The 16,223-nt window shown below is 45.9% G+C and overlaps 1 protein-coding gene across 15 annotated transcripts in view; it reads left to right on the forward strand.

Moving 5' to 3' along the window:
• BOC (BOC cell adhesion associated, oncogene regulated) overlaps nt 1–16,223 on the forward strand; it is a 121,493-nt gene that overhangs the window by 87,612 nt on the left and 17,658 nt on the right. For all 15 annotated transcript variants that reach the window (XM_049105168.1, XM_049105160.1, XM_049105155.1 and 12 more), the window contains one exon: nt 14,607–14,753. In XM_049105168.1, coding sequence (XP_048961125.1) covers nt 14,607–14,753 — 147 coding nt within the window. The remainder of the gene's footprint in view (nt 1–14,606; nt 14,754–16,223) is intronic.

Raw genomic sequence — 16,223 nt, forward strand, 5'->3', positions numbered from 1 at the left:
CTGCTTACTGTCTCCCCTGCACTCCATCCTCATGGCAGTTATGGTCAGAGCATTTACAAGGCCATGTGCAGTCCAAACAGACCTGCCCATTCCATGCTTGGCCTCCTGTCTGTCTGAGGGGCAAGCATTATCCAAAGGCCTGGGGTATAAATAATAGAACACAATGAAAAGAAAACTGTGTGACAAAGAGTAAAGAGAACAGAAAAGAGGACAAGATTGGGGTACAATTTGGTCCAAGGAGGATGTTCAGAGAAGACTTTATACTACCCTTAATACGTAATTACCACTTGCATATATTACGTGCAAAACACACATTGCCTCGTTTTCTACCCATTGTACATCTGGGAGACAAGACCTACTGACGAAATAAACTTCTGAAGGCTGCAGGGCAGCTCCAATATCTGTTCTTATATATGAGTCTACGGCCAGGAACTATTAAGAATGACGTCTTCTTCCTTGGAGCCTTGTTCCCTCCTGACCTAGCAGGGTCCCCTAACCCCTGACAGCCTTGCTTCAGACTTTCATGTCACCATCATCATTACTCCCCTGTGTTAGGGGTCATGCCTAACACAGCAAACTTCTGAAATACTCCTTAAAGGTTGACTGGGGTCCCTGGGGTGTATGAGGCGTGAGTCCAGGAGGAAAGTGGTGGGAGATGAGGAAGTAGAAAAGAGGGGGGACCCCTGCCTCCCCCCATGGTTCCCAGGTCCTTGGAGGAACTTCACTCTGTGAGAGAACAGAGCAGACGCTGCTGGCAGTGTTCTGGTTTTCTTGGAAAACAGTCAATCAGCCCTGCCCTTTTCTCAGAGAAGGGAGAAGGCAGGGTGGGTCCTCAGCTGTCCCCCCAGGGGGCCAGGCTGAGCCTCCTCATGCAATAGGAGCCATTTTCCTTGGTGGCAGGAGCACATGCTCAGTGAGGGAGGCAGGCCTTCGGCCACAGCCCGGCCCTCCCCCCTACCTGTGCTTGCGGGATGCCAGGAGGGTACTGGCACTTAAGTGGGGAAGGTAGAGGGTAGGGAGGGATCATCTCATCGTACAAGAAGGGCTGAGGTCAGAGCTGCACTCCTGCCATCATAGTCCTCTTTCTATTTTTAAATTGTAACGAAAATCATAGAAAGTATAGAATTTATAGAAAATACCATTTCCCCTCAGCCCACCATTATCCCATGACCATCATTTACCATTTTGGAGTATACCCTTCCACTCTTCATCCATACCTGTACTTCCTTTTTTTTTTTTTTGACTGAAGTGTGTAGTTGACATACAGTATTAGTTTCGGGTGTACAACATAGCGATCTGACATTTGTCTCCATTGTGAAATGGTCACCACGATATGTCTGCTTACCCTCTGTCGCTACATGCAGTCGCTATCACTGATTGAATTCCCTGTGCTGTACATTATATCCCCATGACTGACTTTATGACTGGAAGCTTGTCCCTCTTGATCTCCTTCATCCATTTTCCACCCCTCCTCCCTCCCCTCCGGCAGTCAGCACTCTATTCTCTGTATCAGTGAGTCTGGGCTTGGTTTTGTTTTGTTTTTTATTTATTATTTAATTTAATTTTTATTTTTTTTAAGATTTTATTTATTCATGAGAGACTCAGAGGGGGCGGGGGGACAGAGACACAGGCAGAGGGAGAAGCAGGCTCCATGCAGGGAGCCTAATATGGGACTCGATCCCAGGCCACACCCCGGGTCAAAGGCAGGCACCAAACCGCTGAGCCACCCAGGTGTCCCTGGTTTTGTTTTTTTGATTCTACCTATAAGTGAAATCATAGGTATCTGTCTTTCCCTGACTTATTTCACTGAACATAAGGCATGCCCATATTTTACGCTTTCGTAGTGATCTACTGAATATATAGTTTCTGTCCATATTCTCTCCCTCTCAGCATTGTGTGGTAAGCATTTTCTGTTGGCCATATGACCATATTTCTTCTGTTGAGTATAATTCAGCAAAGTATATGAAGTGGACTAATAAGTCAACAACCTGATTCATCTTTCACATGTATAACCAACCCCGGCAGTCATCACTCTAGCAAGCTCCCCCCATGCCCCTTACTAGTCATCTGTGCCCCCAGCCACAAGCAGAGCAGGATCACGGTTACCAATGGTCCTGAAATATCCCCTGGGTGGCTCTACACTATGTCCTGAACCCTTTTTCTATTGCTGGACCATTAGGTTGCTTTCAGTGGTTCATTATTACAAGTAAGATGTGCCTTTTACAGCCCCGGTGGCTCAGTGGTTTAGCGCTGCCTTCAGCCTGGGGTGGGACCCTGGAGACCCGGGATTGAGTCCCATGTCGGGCTCCCTGCATGGAGCCTGCTTCTCCCTCTGCCTGTGTCTCTGCCTCTCTCTCTCTCTGTCTATGTCTCTCATGAATAAATAAATAAAATCTTAAAAAAAAAAAAGTGCCTTTTAGTAGCATTCATGCCTTTAAAGGATTTTGCTGCTCATCTAGGAGGGTTGCTCATCTGCAAATAGCCAGCACGTGTCTGTGAAGACCCAGAAAACTCCATAACTATTCATTTGGCCTTATCAGGAGCCAGGCTGAACCTTTTCTTTGCAGGAAAGGATAGTTAGAGTGTAGATTTATGTTGGAGCCCACCTTCTACTTCAAGATGTGTCTGTGTGAGGAGAGACCTTTTTTTTTGCCTTTATTTAAAAAGAAATTCCTGGCCACTTCTTTCTGTGGTACTTGAAGGGATCTATAGTTGACAGTGAGGACAAAGGGGAGGGTTTGGTTGTATCCCAGAAGGCACAGTGAGAGAAGTGGCTTGTGCAGAAGCCTAGTGCATCTTGCTGGAAAGCCAAGATCTGTTGGCTTGTCATAGAGACATGAATCAGAAGTGAAATGTTTGGAGCTGACTGGCGGGATGGAGAAGTGCTGGAAATTAGGAGAGCTGGCTCAGGGGCTGTGGCAATGGAGTGGAACTGCAGCCTCCCCAGCTCAGAGGAGGAGGCGCCAGTGGCGGCGGGAAGGCAGGAGAGGCAGCAGAACGGGGTGCTGTCTTTGGGCTAATGCCATGGGGGATTTGGCCCAGACTCAGCAGTTAGATTAAGTTTCCGAAAGCACATTCCTGAGCAGAATGGGGGCTGTGTTTTGCTGGTTGGCTGATGGAAGGAGGCTGAGTGGTGAAGGGATTACCGAGGCATGGTCTGAATTTAGAGGCAAGGCTGGGCCGTGGCGTGCCTGTGCACACGCACACACACCCGCCCACACTCAACACTTAAGGCTTCCTTTTCCTCTGGCCATTTTTGCATGCGCTCAGATGTTCACCCTCAGACAAAGCGCCCACTGTTTGGCCTACCTAGCAAGGTGCTACCTCCTGTGTCTTCGTGGACTCCTGGATCACCGGGACCTTCCAATGGTGGGGTCTTAGACCTGGCTTGAGGATTCAAGGGTGTGAAGGAGGCCTCTAGAAGAACTTTTCCTGGTCCAGACCTCAGACCTCTTTTACTTAGACGCTGGGGGCTGGGAGTACACTTGGACTTCACCCCTCTCTGTGGACATTGGCTTCTGGTCTTCAGGTCAAATGGAGCACATGTGGATAACTGCTGTCTTCACTCTCTGTGGAGGTGTCCATCCCACTCTCCTCCACACAGAACTTTTTCTCCTATTGAACCCAAACTTTATTTGTGGTAAATCTCTTGCTGCTAATGCCTCACTTCAGACCACCTTGTCTAACTCTTGCTTTTCAAAATACTTTTGACTTTGATCTCCTTTCTTCCTTACTCCTTTTTCTAAGCTTTACACCAGGAGGCCAACCACTCTACATGGCCCACATGTTCCCACTCTCTGCACCTGAACCAACAGCAGACTTTGCCAATGGACACCATATTCCTTTTTTCTATACTCTGACTCAGCCTTACAATTGTTCTCAACACAGCCCAGCAAGGAATCACAATTTAGCAGAGCTGGCATACGATGTGAAAACTGTTTTTGATCCCTTACCTCTAATAATTCAAATGAACTCCTACGTAATTGTTCATTTTTAACTTTTTTCCATTTTTTAAAATTATTCTCCTAATTATCCTATCATCCCTAGGTCCTATTTGTCGTTGGAAATAAAACAGGTGGTAACTGGGTAGTACTATAGCTGGGAACTTTAGTTCTCAAGCTAATGTGAAGTCTTAAACTTATGCTGGTTTAATTGAGACCAGATCTGTAACTCCTCCCTAAGGCCTTTAGGCCTAAGAATCAAGCATGGTTCTCGAGTTTTCTTTCCTCGGGAGAGGAAGGAGCTCCCCTTAGCCAGTTGTCTCCATGACCCCGACTCTGAGGAAGGTCAGAAGGTAACAGAATTTAACCCATGAATAAAATGAAGAAACAAACTAATATTATGGAGGGGAAAGAAAGACTTAAAAAAACCCCTTGGGTTGAAGTTTTAACTCTGCCCTTAGGACTTGATGTGACTCTGGGTAAGTCAGTCCCTCAGATTGCCACAACTATGAAATGAGCACAGTGATAATTTATAGCATCAGTATCATAGTTTTTTTGTTTGTTTGGTTTTGTGGGGGTTTTTTTGAGGGTCAAATGATGGGATAGTAATATTTTGAAGCACTTTATAAATTTCAGGCTTTATACATTCCACCCATTTGGTCAGCGAACATTTGTGGAGTGTCCTCCTGCAGGAGGCTCTAGGGCCTGTGTCTAGCTCTGGGCTGCCCAGCTCCATTCTGGGAGCAGCCTTCAGAAGAACAAGTCCAGGGAATGGCAAAGCTTCCACTCCTAGCCAGAGCCAAAAGAGAGGGCTGGCTTGTTGGGAAGAGAGAACTAACCCATTTCCTGTGAATTTCTCAGCAGTTTGTATACACATGATCTCTAACCCAGACTCCTAACTCCTGGCTGCATTGGAGGATAGCCATGGTGTCACTGCATTGCTTCTTGTCCCCATAGCCACAGAGCTGCTCATTTATGCTTCTGGTGGCTCACCACTGCTCATTCCTCTAACCAGGTAGTCATTGATTTGTACTGGCAGGCTGGGCTGACCTTGGGCCCTCAGCATGGTGATTCCACAGAAGGAGCCATGGTTTTTTTTGTTCAGCCCCCTCCACCTCTAATTCCTACCAGATACTTCCTTGAGGTCTTATAGGCTCAAACTGTGAACTAGAATAAGCCATAAAGGACCACTGTGGACATGCCTTTACTAAAATATTTATAGCTTTCTCTGTGTTTTAGTCAGGTTCTCCAGAGGAGCAGAACTAGTTATACATACAGGTGTACGTTGGAGATGTTGTGAGTTTGGTTCCAGGTGACTCACTATCAAGTGAGTCTAGTGAATTTTTTGGTACCCTATATACCCTTGTATATAAAAGTTAAGGTTATACTATCCTGTAGCTCTTAACATGTGCAATAGCCTTACAACTAAAAAAAAGTACACACTTTAATTTAAAAATACTTTATTGCTTAAATAACCATCAACTGAGCTTGCAGTGAGTTGTAATCACTGATCAGAAATCACCATAACAAATATAATAATGATGAAAAGATTTGAAATATTACAAGAGTTAATAAAATGTAACAGAAAATAAGCAAATGCTGTTGGAAAATGGCACTGATAGACTTGCTTGATGGAGGATTGCCACAAACCTTCAGTTTGTTAAAAAAAAAAAAAGTATAACCAAATGAAGCATCCTGCATATGTATATAGAGAAATTAATAAAGGCAAAATATAGATTTATTTTAAAGAACTGGTTCACATAATTGTGGAGGCTGGAAAGTCCAAAATTCATAGAGCAAGCCAGCAGACTGGAGATTAGGGAGTCCCACTGGCAAACAGCAAAGCACCCATTCTCCAGCAGTGAGTTCAGTGTTTAGATGTCTTGGAGGTTGGTGTCCTAAGAATTAGGAACATACTCAGAGTTTCCAGCAGAGCAGAGTAAGACCTAACCCTCACCTTTGAGGAGCTCTTAATCTCATGGAAAAGATTGACTGCAGTAACGCAGTAGCCCTAAAGCAAGTCAGTCTCCAACAGAGATACAGATTTTCCTGAGAGCTCAGGCTAACGGGGATTCATTTCAATTTCAGGGAATTGAGGAAGACTTGGGAGTTGAGCCTTAAAGAATGTGTGTGAGACAATCTTTATTTCTCATTTCTTGAGTTCTCTCATACCTTTCTCAGATCTTCAACAACTAAGTTTAGCTCTTAGCATTGTGTACTTAGATGTAAGCCTAGTGCAATTTCTGAGATGGGGCAGATAGTTCCATCGTGAGTCTAATTTCCATAGTGAGGTAATTCCATGGTGAGTTCAATTAAATCCTGTATGTAGCCACCAGATAAATTGTCTCTCTCTTGCTACCCCATCGGATTCTCCCCTAACTCTCCCCCATTTTTCATTGTTTCTCTTTTCCTTTTGAGGGTGTATATTCTGTGATTAATAAAGGAAGCCTCAAAGTTTTCTCCAATGCCACTCCTTTCCACCTGTCTCCTTCAGCCAGCCAGTGACTCCTTGACAAAACAAGAAGGAATGATACGCTCCAAGTTGGAAAAACATTTGTTGTTAGCTTAGGCATCTGAAGGAATCCCGTGCAAGCCTTTTGCTTTGCAGTGAATGGGCGGTGGCAGGAAGAAGAGTTGGAGAACCAGAGGAAACAGAGGTGGCGTCCTGAGCTGGCCCAGGAGGGGAAGGGGGGTCCGCAGCTGGAGGCCAGGCTGGCGGTACTGCCAGGTGGAGCGGGAGAGAGAGACCCTTGGTGGCTCTACAGGGGGGTGTCCTCAGTCAGAAAGGGAGAATCAGCCTAAGTGTGAGATTTAGCTTTACACTGTAAGTTTTATTTTACTTTGCCAGTTAGACAAGAAAATTAGTAACAGCTTAAACCCAAAAGGAGCTAAGCAACTTGAATATCTAAATAGGAAATGACTAAGGAATGCCTTCTAGTATTAAACCAAGGTCCTATTAACCCTTTCTGTTTTCTACTGGATACAGGCAGAAGTTCATGCCTCCCAAGAACTTCCCCTGATATTCTGGTGAAATCTTCAACCTAATCCCATCAGGCCTGGTGCAAGTACCCAGACAAATGTGTGGTATGAGCTCAGCTCAGGGCATCATGGCAGCAACTGTCTTCCCCAAAGACAGTTCCAGTTTTCTATTTAGTGATGGTCAGAATTTACCAAAAGAAGACCTCAAATCCATGGTGTATTTTCTACCAAGGACACGTTTACAACTCCTACCCTTCTCCCCTCCTCAATCTGTTCTTTGCACATACAGCCACATGCTTAAGTAAAAATCTTAGGTCCATCTTCGAAGAGTGAAGGGGAGACCTCATAGTGTGTTTAGCTGGTACCACCTATAATTTCAACAAGCCAGAGCAGACTTCGCTCAGGAAGGTGAGGGAAGCATTGATTAGCTTACTTGAAATCACTGGAGCCCTCTAAGGAACATGATGTAAGATGGTTCCTTTAAAATAAAAAATTAAGAGAGCAGATGAGTCCCTTGGCTCCCCCCTTTTTTTGTGGAAAAGCTTAGGAATTTCTACCTTGACCTTGTTCTTAGACTTTCAACCCTTCCTGGACTGGTAATAACCTTGAGGTTATTGTTATTGAGAACAATAGAACAGCAAGTCTGTCCTGCAGGTGGTTCAGTGTTCACATCAAAGATAAAGGACTTACTCACTGAATAGCGAGAAAACATGTAGGCAAAGGGGGGAAAAAACCTTGATTGAGGCAAAAACAGCCATTTTCTTTCCTGAGGGAAAATCATGTTTAATGTTGAGTGACCATCCTCCTTAACTTAGAAACATGTGAAGACTTTGGGAATCACAGAACAGGACACGGGCTGTAGCGTGGCGCTTAAGCCCGTCTCTCAGCCTCACCTCTCACTCTAGACCCCTCAAAATCTACCACTTCCTTATCTGTTGTCTTGCACTTTCCCCTTGTTTTTGGAATGGTGCCCTATCTACCTGCAATACCATCCTTTCCGTTCCCTTTCCCAGAACGTGCCCATCTCCCTTGGGATAACAAATTCCTTCTCAGCCTCGAGTGTCTCCTCTAGGAGTCTTTTCTTGAAGCCCTCAACTTCCCAAGCCCAGAGTGGAGTCTCCTCTTCCTGGCTTCCTTACCACCCTGTGTTTACTTCTGTAGCCCTCTCATTTGCCTGGAGGGCAGGGGCTGCTGCCATTCATCTCTGTGACCCCACAGCTTCCCATAGGACCTGGCACACAGTAGGCCTTCAGTGAATGTCTAGAAAGAGGAAGACTCCCGGATAAGATGTGTTTGAAGTCGAGAAGGTCAAAAGGAGCATGCAAAAGGTGAACAAAGATTTCTTCACCAAATCCTGATAGATTAAAAGGCTTAAGGAAGTAAAAAAGTTTGAAGCAAGCATATAAACAGATACAAATGGATTCAGGGAGGGTTCAGAAAAATTGATGGATGTCAGAAGCCTAAAGGGCTGCTTAAAAGGGATTGAGATATTTGGAGGAACCCCTAGAAACTTTGAAGGGAGGTGTCAGGGAATGTGACTCCACGTCCTACCAGAGACTTGTTAGGGCACCATTGGAGATGGCGGGCAGTTTGCATCAATTAGTAGCCACCACTGCTTGTAGGAATATGTAGTTCCCAAGTGTGTGGGCAGAAAAAGTGGAACCACTGTGGGCCCTGCTGGCCTTAGGACAGCACCCGTGCCTCCCACCCAGGGTTCTGCATGTCAGGACCCTGCTGAAGCTCTCCTCTCCGCTCTTCCTGAGTGCCTTGGCCTACATTTTCTCTCCCCTCCCTCTTCCTGTACAGGCTGCCAGCCTGCCAGAGACTCTGCCAGGATCCAGCTCTGGCTCTCATGATCCCAGACCACCAGGATTCACATTAATTTTCCCATTGCTAAGTTTATAGTTTATATTTGGTTGATCAGAGAAATATGTATGATGTGGGTTGCTGGCAAGTAAATCTTTTTTTTTCCCCTTCTCTTAAGTGTATTTTTTCAAACCATTTCATTCCTTCATCAAGTCCAAAAGAAACTCCCAAGTTCTGCTAACCAGCCCTACCTCATTGCAGTAGTGAAGTCAGATAAATGAGATGGTCTACAGACATCTTCTCTGTTCATCTGGCTGCCAGACTCAGTAGAGACATGGCTCCCATCCTTGCCTTGTCTTCAAGGATTAATCACGTTTCGTGTTCTCTTATTTTTTAAAAAACATTTTCAATGATTCAAGCCAAGAAATTCCTGAAGCATTAGGCCAGTTTTTTGCACATCGTTTAATGACATTGCAAACTAGTTTCTTTTTATTTTTCCTTCTTCCTGTCGCACTCTTCCCTTCATGCCCTTTCTCCCCTCCTGCCCACCTTTGGTCTTGTCTTTGATCTTTTGCCCTCATCCTCCTGGTTCTCTCATCTCAGTTTTCTCCCACAGCTCAACTCAAGGGGAAAGAAAGAAACACAAGACTGAACAACTAATGTGTTTGGCATCTGCAAGAGTCCTTTTTTTTTTTTTTTTTACCCCCATGGAAACTGTTTTTATTTAAATAAGAAAGAGCATGTCTTGTTTTCATCGGAAAGTATATTTGAAAAATTTTATGCCATGTTTCCATGGCTCTCAGGAGAGAGTTTTCAAGCCAAAATTATTTGTGCAATTGGACAAGCAGAAAAAAAAAAAAAACTAACAAAAGCAAACATATTTATCCACTCTCCTGGCCTGCAGAAGGAGGCAAATATTCCCTCTGCCAACCCCCTTTGCCATTTCTAAGTTGCTCTGGAGCTCAAGGTGACCTGATCTAGGTTGGAATGCTGGTGAAGGTAGTGGAGACTAAACTTGCAGATACTACTCTTGGAAATTATTGTACCCTGCCTTTTGTGGTGTTTTTATCTGTCTTGTCTATCAGAGTAAAGGACCCTGAAGTTAGGAACTATATTTTTGTCTTCATAGTGTCTTCTGTAGTTCCTAGCATACTAGATAATTCTGTAGTTCCTGGCTGAATGAATGACTGACTCAGTGAGGCCTGGAGGCCATGAGAGTTAGGGAGTAGAATTATCAGCCCAGAAACTTGCCAATGGCCAAGAGGCTATTGAGCCATCCTGACAGCATTTCCAAGTGAGCTCCACCCATGTGGTGCCCCCACAATTTAGTGGATCCTGTCCAAACCTCAGCAGATGGGTACTGGCTTGTATTGAGGCAAGAGAGAAGGACAGAACTGACTATACATAAGTACTACCTGGATGAGTAGAAAAATGACTTTTTTTTTTTGTTTTTGGACTGTTCAGCTGAGCTCATGGAGATGGAGATGTTGGTGACTCCAGGCAGCCTCCAACCAAAGGCACTGTCTTACTTCTTACTTAACTGAACTTTGACTTGCAGCCTAAGAGAGGTCTCCGGGAGAGGAGGACCAAATGGGGAAACTCCGTGAAACTCCTTTTGGATTACAGAGGGGGCGTTCTACTGTAGTGCAATGCACCCTGTAACAGGAAGTGTAAATTCTAGGAAAACTGGGAGGATGAGCCTATAATTAAGATCTGATACTTCTGTGTCGTGGGAATTTGTGAACATACACCAAATACCGTAATTTAATTCATAGATCTGCTGAGCTAAAAGAAGGATCCAGGCTACAAGGTGAGAAGAAATTCAAAGGGCTTATGATAAAACTTGCCTCTATGCATGTGACCCTGGTGACGGCAGCCACGTGCTCCTCACAGTTCTTGTTTTCCTCCCATTTTCCCTTGGCTCAGAAGGCAGGTGCCTGCTGTTCCCTATAAATGCGAGGAGGAAAACCAAAGCACCGCACGATTTGTGTCTGAACAAATTCCTGACGTCCGTGTTTCCACGGGTCCCATGGAAGTGATGTAGCAGAAGATACATATTCCATTAAGAAATTGAGGGCTTACAAGGAAGGCACTGGGGAAGGGTTCTGCATGGAGCCCAAACTGTTTGGGCTTTCTTGGAAAGCCCAAAAGGAGACTCTGTAAATTCAGAGATGGCCCCAAAGACCAGAGCTCTAGCCTGTTGAGAGCTGAGAAACAAGAGTGGTCCTATTGGCATTTGATTAGTGCAGACAAGTTAATAAAATAGTCGAAAGAATACACAAAGAAAGGATGCACAAGAGGGCTCTGGGGGAAGGTAAGAGGATTAAAGCTGCAAAAACATTCCTCTAATGGATTTCTCAAACACTCCAGCCCACAGGCAAGGGCAGGTGTCCCTTCAAACCATTTCCCCATGAAACCCGATCCATCATTCTGTGGGTGCAGCCTGTTAACCCCATTTGGAACTGAAGGGCCTGCCCCCTAGTCCCAGTGAGGCACCCTGAGCAGCCCCGGGACTGGCCAGGAACCCAGCTTTGCAGACAAAGGGGCCTGGGAACAGGCTGGTTTCCTTCACTCGCAGCCAACTAGATCTCTGCATTTGCCTCATAGGGTAGCTGATTAGGCCTTTACTGATCACACATCTCCAGCCCGCCCCCCTCCCCAGTCTCTTTTCTGCCTAAAAACACTTGAGAGAGGGTGCTCTGATTTTCAGATCCATCATCACTTTGTTACTCTCTCTTTGATCCTTAGTGAAACTCAACTTTTGCTCCAGCAGCCAAATTGGATGTGTTTGTCTAGTGAAGCAACAGCTAAGGCTCAAGCTCAGGAGGAACAGGGAGGGGACAGGGCCAAGGAACGAACTACTGCTTATTTGTTTGGAAGCCAGGAAGGCAGGCCTGCCAGTAGGATGCCCAGCTGGGGTGTCCTCAGTCCAGCCCACATGGGCTGTTGTGCACATGTTGGCATCAGAACAAAGGGGCAGTCTGGCCACATGGCTGACCAGTGCCCAGCTTTGTGCCTCCCCCACTGCACAGCCTTCTGTCTCCAGCTTAGCAGTTGTCAGAGGGTACAGAAGGAGCCAAGAGGGACAGAGAGGGGGAGGGGGTTATGTTTTGTAGTATTGGGTCCGTGAGGTGGGTGCTGGAGAGTGTGTGCCTTGTGCCTGGATAAGCTCTCAATTACAATGGGGCAAGAGCCTGGGCCATTAACATGGAGATGGCATTCTGGTGCCAAACTCCTCTCTTTCTTGTAAAATGATCTGTTAGGTTTAAGTGTATCCTTGCTTGAGGCAAATTTCCTTGGAATGAAATAAAGCAAAGGAGGAGGGAAAAAAAAACTCAAACTCTTGGTGGAGTAGTTTTAGAATTTATTGGACCGTGGAAGAGACTGCTTCTTGGTGACAGGAATTTTCCAGATGCCCCTGAGCTGACAATCGCTCACAGCTCGCTTTGTGGGGAGCCTCCTGACTTGGCAGGTACAGCACACACTGTGCAGAGGAGGATTAAGGCCTTTGCATTGTTTAAGTGCATTGCTTTTGAAAACCAGTTCACAATCTTTAGCCAGAACACGCTAAGGACAGGCAGTCCGCCCTTTTCCGTCATCCATATCTCCTTCCTCTCTGAGAAAAAAACACATCCGCTGTCTTGGCTGAAAAGCTCAGCCAGGACTGGACTACATAATTTTGGGGGTCTAATACAAAATTAAAATGTGGAGTCTTGTTCAAACATTAAGAATTTGAAGACGGTGATAGAGCATTAAACCAAGCACTGGCCTCCCCTTCCGGGCCACATGGAACTACACAGATTGCACTCCTATGAAGCTGGCGTTGGGCTCAACCTTCCAAATTGTTCATTCATTCAGCAAGGATTTAGAGAACATTTGCTATATCCTGAATATCATGCCATGGGGTTTGGGGTTGGGGCATGGAGTGTAAAATTAGTATACTGCCCCTAGGAATTTACAATTTAATTGGAGTCAGATATCACATATATAAAATTAAACAATGATAAAATAAATCTTTAAAAGCCCAGAAGGTTCTATACACACTCAAAGGAAAGAATCCATAAGCGAGATATCACCTTGCCCCACAGGTATCACTCAGCCGGGAAGGTAAAAGAGAGTGCTAGAAATGAATTGGGCAGCCTGTCTGTTTTTGCCATGCCACTTGGAAACAGCATGTATTTCCTACCTCACATTCATTAGACCTATTTCGCACCTTTTCCATGACTCCAGAAATAGCTTCTCAAGAAGCAGTCTGTTTTCAAAATAACCATACTATGTAACTGATTTGAGGGTCCTAACTTCTAAGATAGTCCTTCATTCGGCCATTCACCATTTACTGAGCATCTAGTTAGGCCAGGCCCTGGTTAGGGTCAGAGGACACATAAACAAATAAGACTTGCCCCTAAAAAGTTCGTACTCTAGTATTGTAAGGACAATAATCCTTTCATAGAAACAAAAGGACTTTCCTATTCTGGTGTGGCTTTTCTACTGGAAAGTTCCATTAAGTGGGAAACCTGACCTCACTGCCTGCCTTGATCCCTGGGCTCTCCTATGGTGACAGTAGTTTGTTTTTGGTAATTACCTCTTATCTACTGTGAGAAACTTGATTCCTGCCTGCTCCTGTCGCTTTCTTGCCTTCTCTGGGTCTCCAGGGGAAACAACACAGGCAGGTGGAGTCTTGCAGTGGAATTGCAGTAAAAGCTCTGATGGCGTCCGTTCTCAGGAGCTGAGCTGAACACTGTGTGGTCAGCATTCAGACAGGGTGCCTCGAGGGCTTTCTAGGTATCTTTATGAAGGAGCATCCAGGTAAATATTCTCCTCTTTCTTATCTTATTCCCCTTTCATTTTACTTCTATTAGATTCAGCTACAGTCCTAAAAAACAAATCTGGAATCTTTTTTGCACAAGTGTCCAATTTTGTTCAGCAACATCAGGGCTCTGGCTCTAGTTTTGGAGAGAGTTTTGTGGTTTGAACTGTTAGATTATCTGGGAAACATCCTGCTCTTGTTCCAGGTGGATCTTCATCCTCTACCATTTTAGATCCTAGTCTTACCACCAAGCCAAATCAGAAAAGATGGCCATCATGCTACTAGACTCTGCAGCCTGGTGTCAAGACCCTCAGGTCTCCCATATTCCATTGCCATCAGCCACATTATGGAGACCCATCTTTCCCTTAGAAAGCTCTCAGAGCATCCACAGATCTCCCACCCCAGCTTTGAGTAAGGATTAGCCATGATAGGAGAACATAGCTCCCAGGTAGCATCAGCCTTCCTGTTATAACAATGGTTGATAACTGAGTGGAATCTCAGGCCTGTCACTTTACTATGCATGTCAGAGAAGAACCAAAGGACTTCTTTGTTTTTGCCATGCCACTTGCAAACAGCATGTATTTCTTACTTCACATTCATTAGACATATTTCACATCTTTTCTGTGACTCCAGAGATCACAATTTGCTCTCATCATTCCCTTCAGTCTCCTTTAGCTGAGTTGTGCCAGGACATTTATGCCTTGATTGCTGACCCATCTCCAGCCAAGTTCCATAGGGCCAATGGGCCTGGTCAACTGGCCACCATGTCCCAGAAGAGGCTGATCTGTGTCACAGGCATCTCCTCATGGAATTCTCTATACATGTCCCCACTCTCCAGCTTCTGTATATCAAGTTGAACTCTGATGCACTAATGGAGGCTACACATTGCATCCTGTAAACTCCTATAGACAACAGAAGGCTGGAGGAAGGATTTGGACAGCCACTGGGAAGCCCCTCGGGGTGAGGCCCCTACAGCTGTTTATCATGACACCAAGGCGGAAGTCCACTCTAAAATGTTGCTTTGTCTCTCTGCTTCATTGAGGCCCAGTTGGCACCTTCCCTTCTCTCTACAGACCTCCAGGACTTCAAGTTGGATGTGCAACACGTGATTGAAGTAGATGAGGGGAACACAGCAGTCATTGCCTGCCACCTTCCAGAGAGCCATCCAAAAGCCCAGGTCCGATACAGTGTCAAGCAAGAGTGGCTAGAGGCATCCAGAGGTGAGTGAGCAAGGAGGAGCCCAGAGGCCGAGGCCAGGGAGGAGGCTGACCACCTCTGGCTTCCGCCTCTTCAACCACCCCCTCCCCATCAGCATGCCTGTGGCCCCCTCCTCACACTGGTCAACTGTCTTCTACCTTGCTGTTTAGCCTTGTCAGGTCCTAAAGGGATTTGCTTCCATAATGGAGGTCCCCTGCCCTTTTTTTTTTTTTTTTAAGATTTTATTTATTCATGAAAGACACACAGAGGCAGAGACACAGGCAGAGGGAGTAGCAGGCTCCATGCAGGGAGCCCGATGTGTGACTTGATCCTGGGACTCCAGGATCACGCCCTGAGCCAAAGGCAGGCACTAAACCCCTGAGCCACCCAGGGATCCCCCTCCCCTGCCCTTTTGAGAGGAATTTCTTCATCCTTTGAGGCTCTGGAAGATGTTGCTCAGCTGTCACTATTTGATCGAGGCTGTCAGCACAGGGTTCTGGAGCCTCCCATGTGTGTGCTCCCTGCTACACACAGCAAGACTGTCTGATGAACCCAGCCGTTCGTGGAGCTGTAGTGTTCCCTGGTGGGAGGCAAAGCCCTTTCCCACATAGCACAGGAATGTTTCAAGTGGGACTTGGGTTTTTCCCTCTTCCCATCTTCCTGGTAATGCGGCTGTCTCAGCTGTCCTAGCTTCCTGCTTAGGCTGCGGTGTCAATGACAGCTGGGCCAGGGAAGGCCAAGCTTTGGGCCACAGAGTGCCTGGGAGGAGAAGGGGTGCCTTTCAAGATGAAATCAGCTTCTTCCCATAGCTGACCCTTCACTGGAGACCAAGTAGACCCTGCTTGACGGAACCCATAGCTCAAGATCTATTCCTTTACAAATATCCTGTAGATATTTAAATATTTTCATTAAGTTTTTCTGGCCATGAAAGGAATATATGTTCCTATATTCCTATGAGGAATATATACGTTCACTGTAGAAAATACAGAAAACTATTTTTTGAAAGGTAAAACTCCTAATCCCGCCACTCAGAAATAACTGGAGAGGAATAGAATATTAATCTGAGAGGACTAGAGCATTAATCTCCATTGTCCCTAGCAGAAGCTTGGCAGCAGCCTCTGGAAGAAGCCCCACAAGAGTCAAGGGTGTCCCCCCACCCCCCATTCTGTCGGTTCATTTGCCTAAGCTGCTCATACCGGGGGCAGCCCAGTGACAGGCAGGCACCAGACTCCCTGAACCTAGATTTCAGAGACAGCAGGACTCCCAGGGCAGGCTGCACCACCAGAAAGCTCAGAGCTGATGGCCAGTGCTTTGCCTGCCGGGAAGCTGAACACCATGGGGTGGGGTGTCCAGAAGCCATGAATCTGTCTCTTGTTGAAAGAAGCCGAATACAGCCCTGGGGCCCCACCCCCATGGCACCTCTGGTCCTGAAGCAGACAAAGCCTAGCAAACCAGTGATGCAGATAAAGGGTTTCAGTGACATTCATGGAGAA

Source organism: Canis lupus, chromosome 33, assembly GCF_003254725.2.
Source record: "Canis lupus dingo isolate Sandy chromosome 33, ASM325472v2, whole genome shotgun sequence".
NCBI lineage: Eukaryota > Metazoa > Chordata > Mammalia > Carnivora > Canidae > Canis > Canis lupus.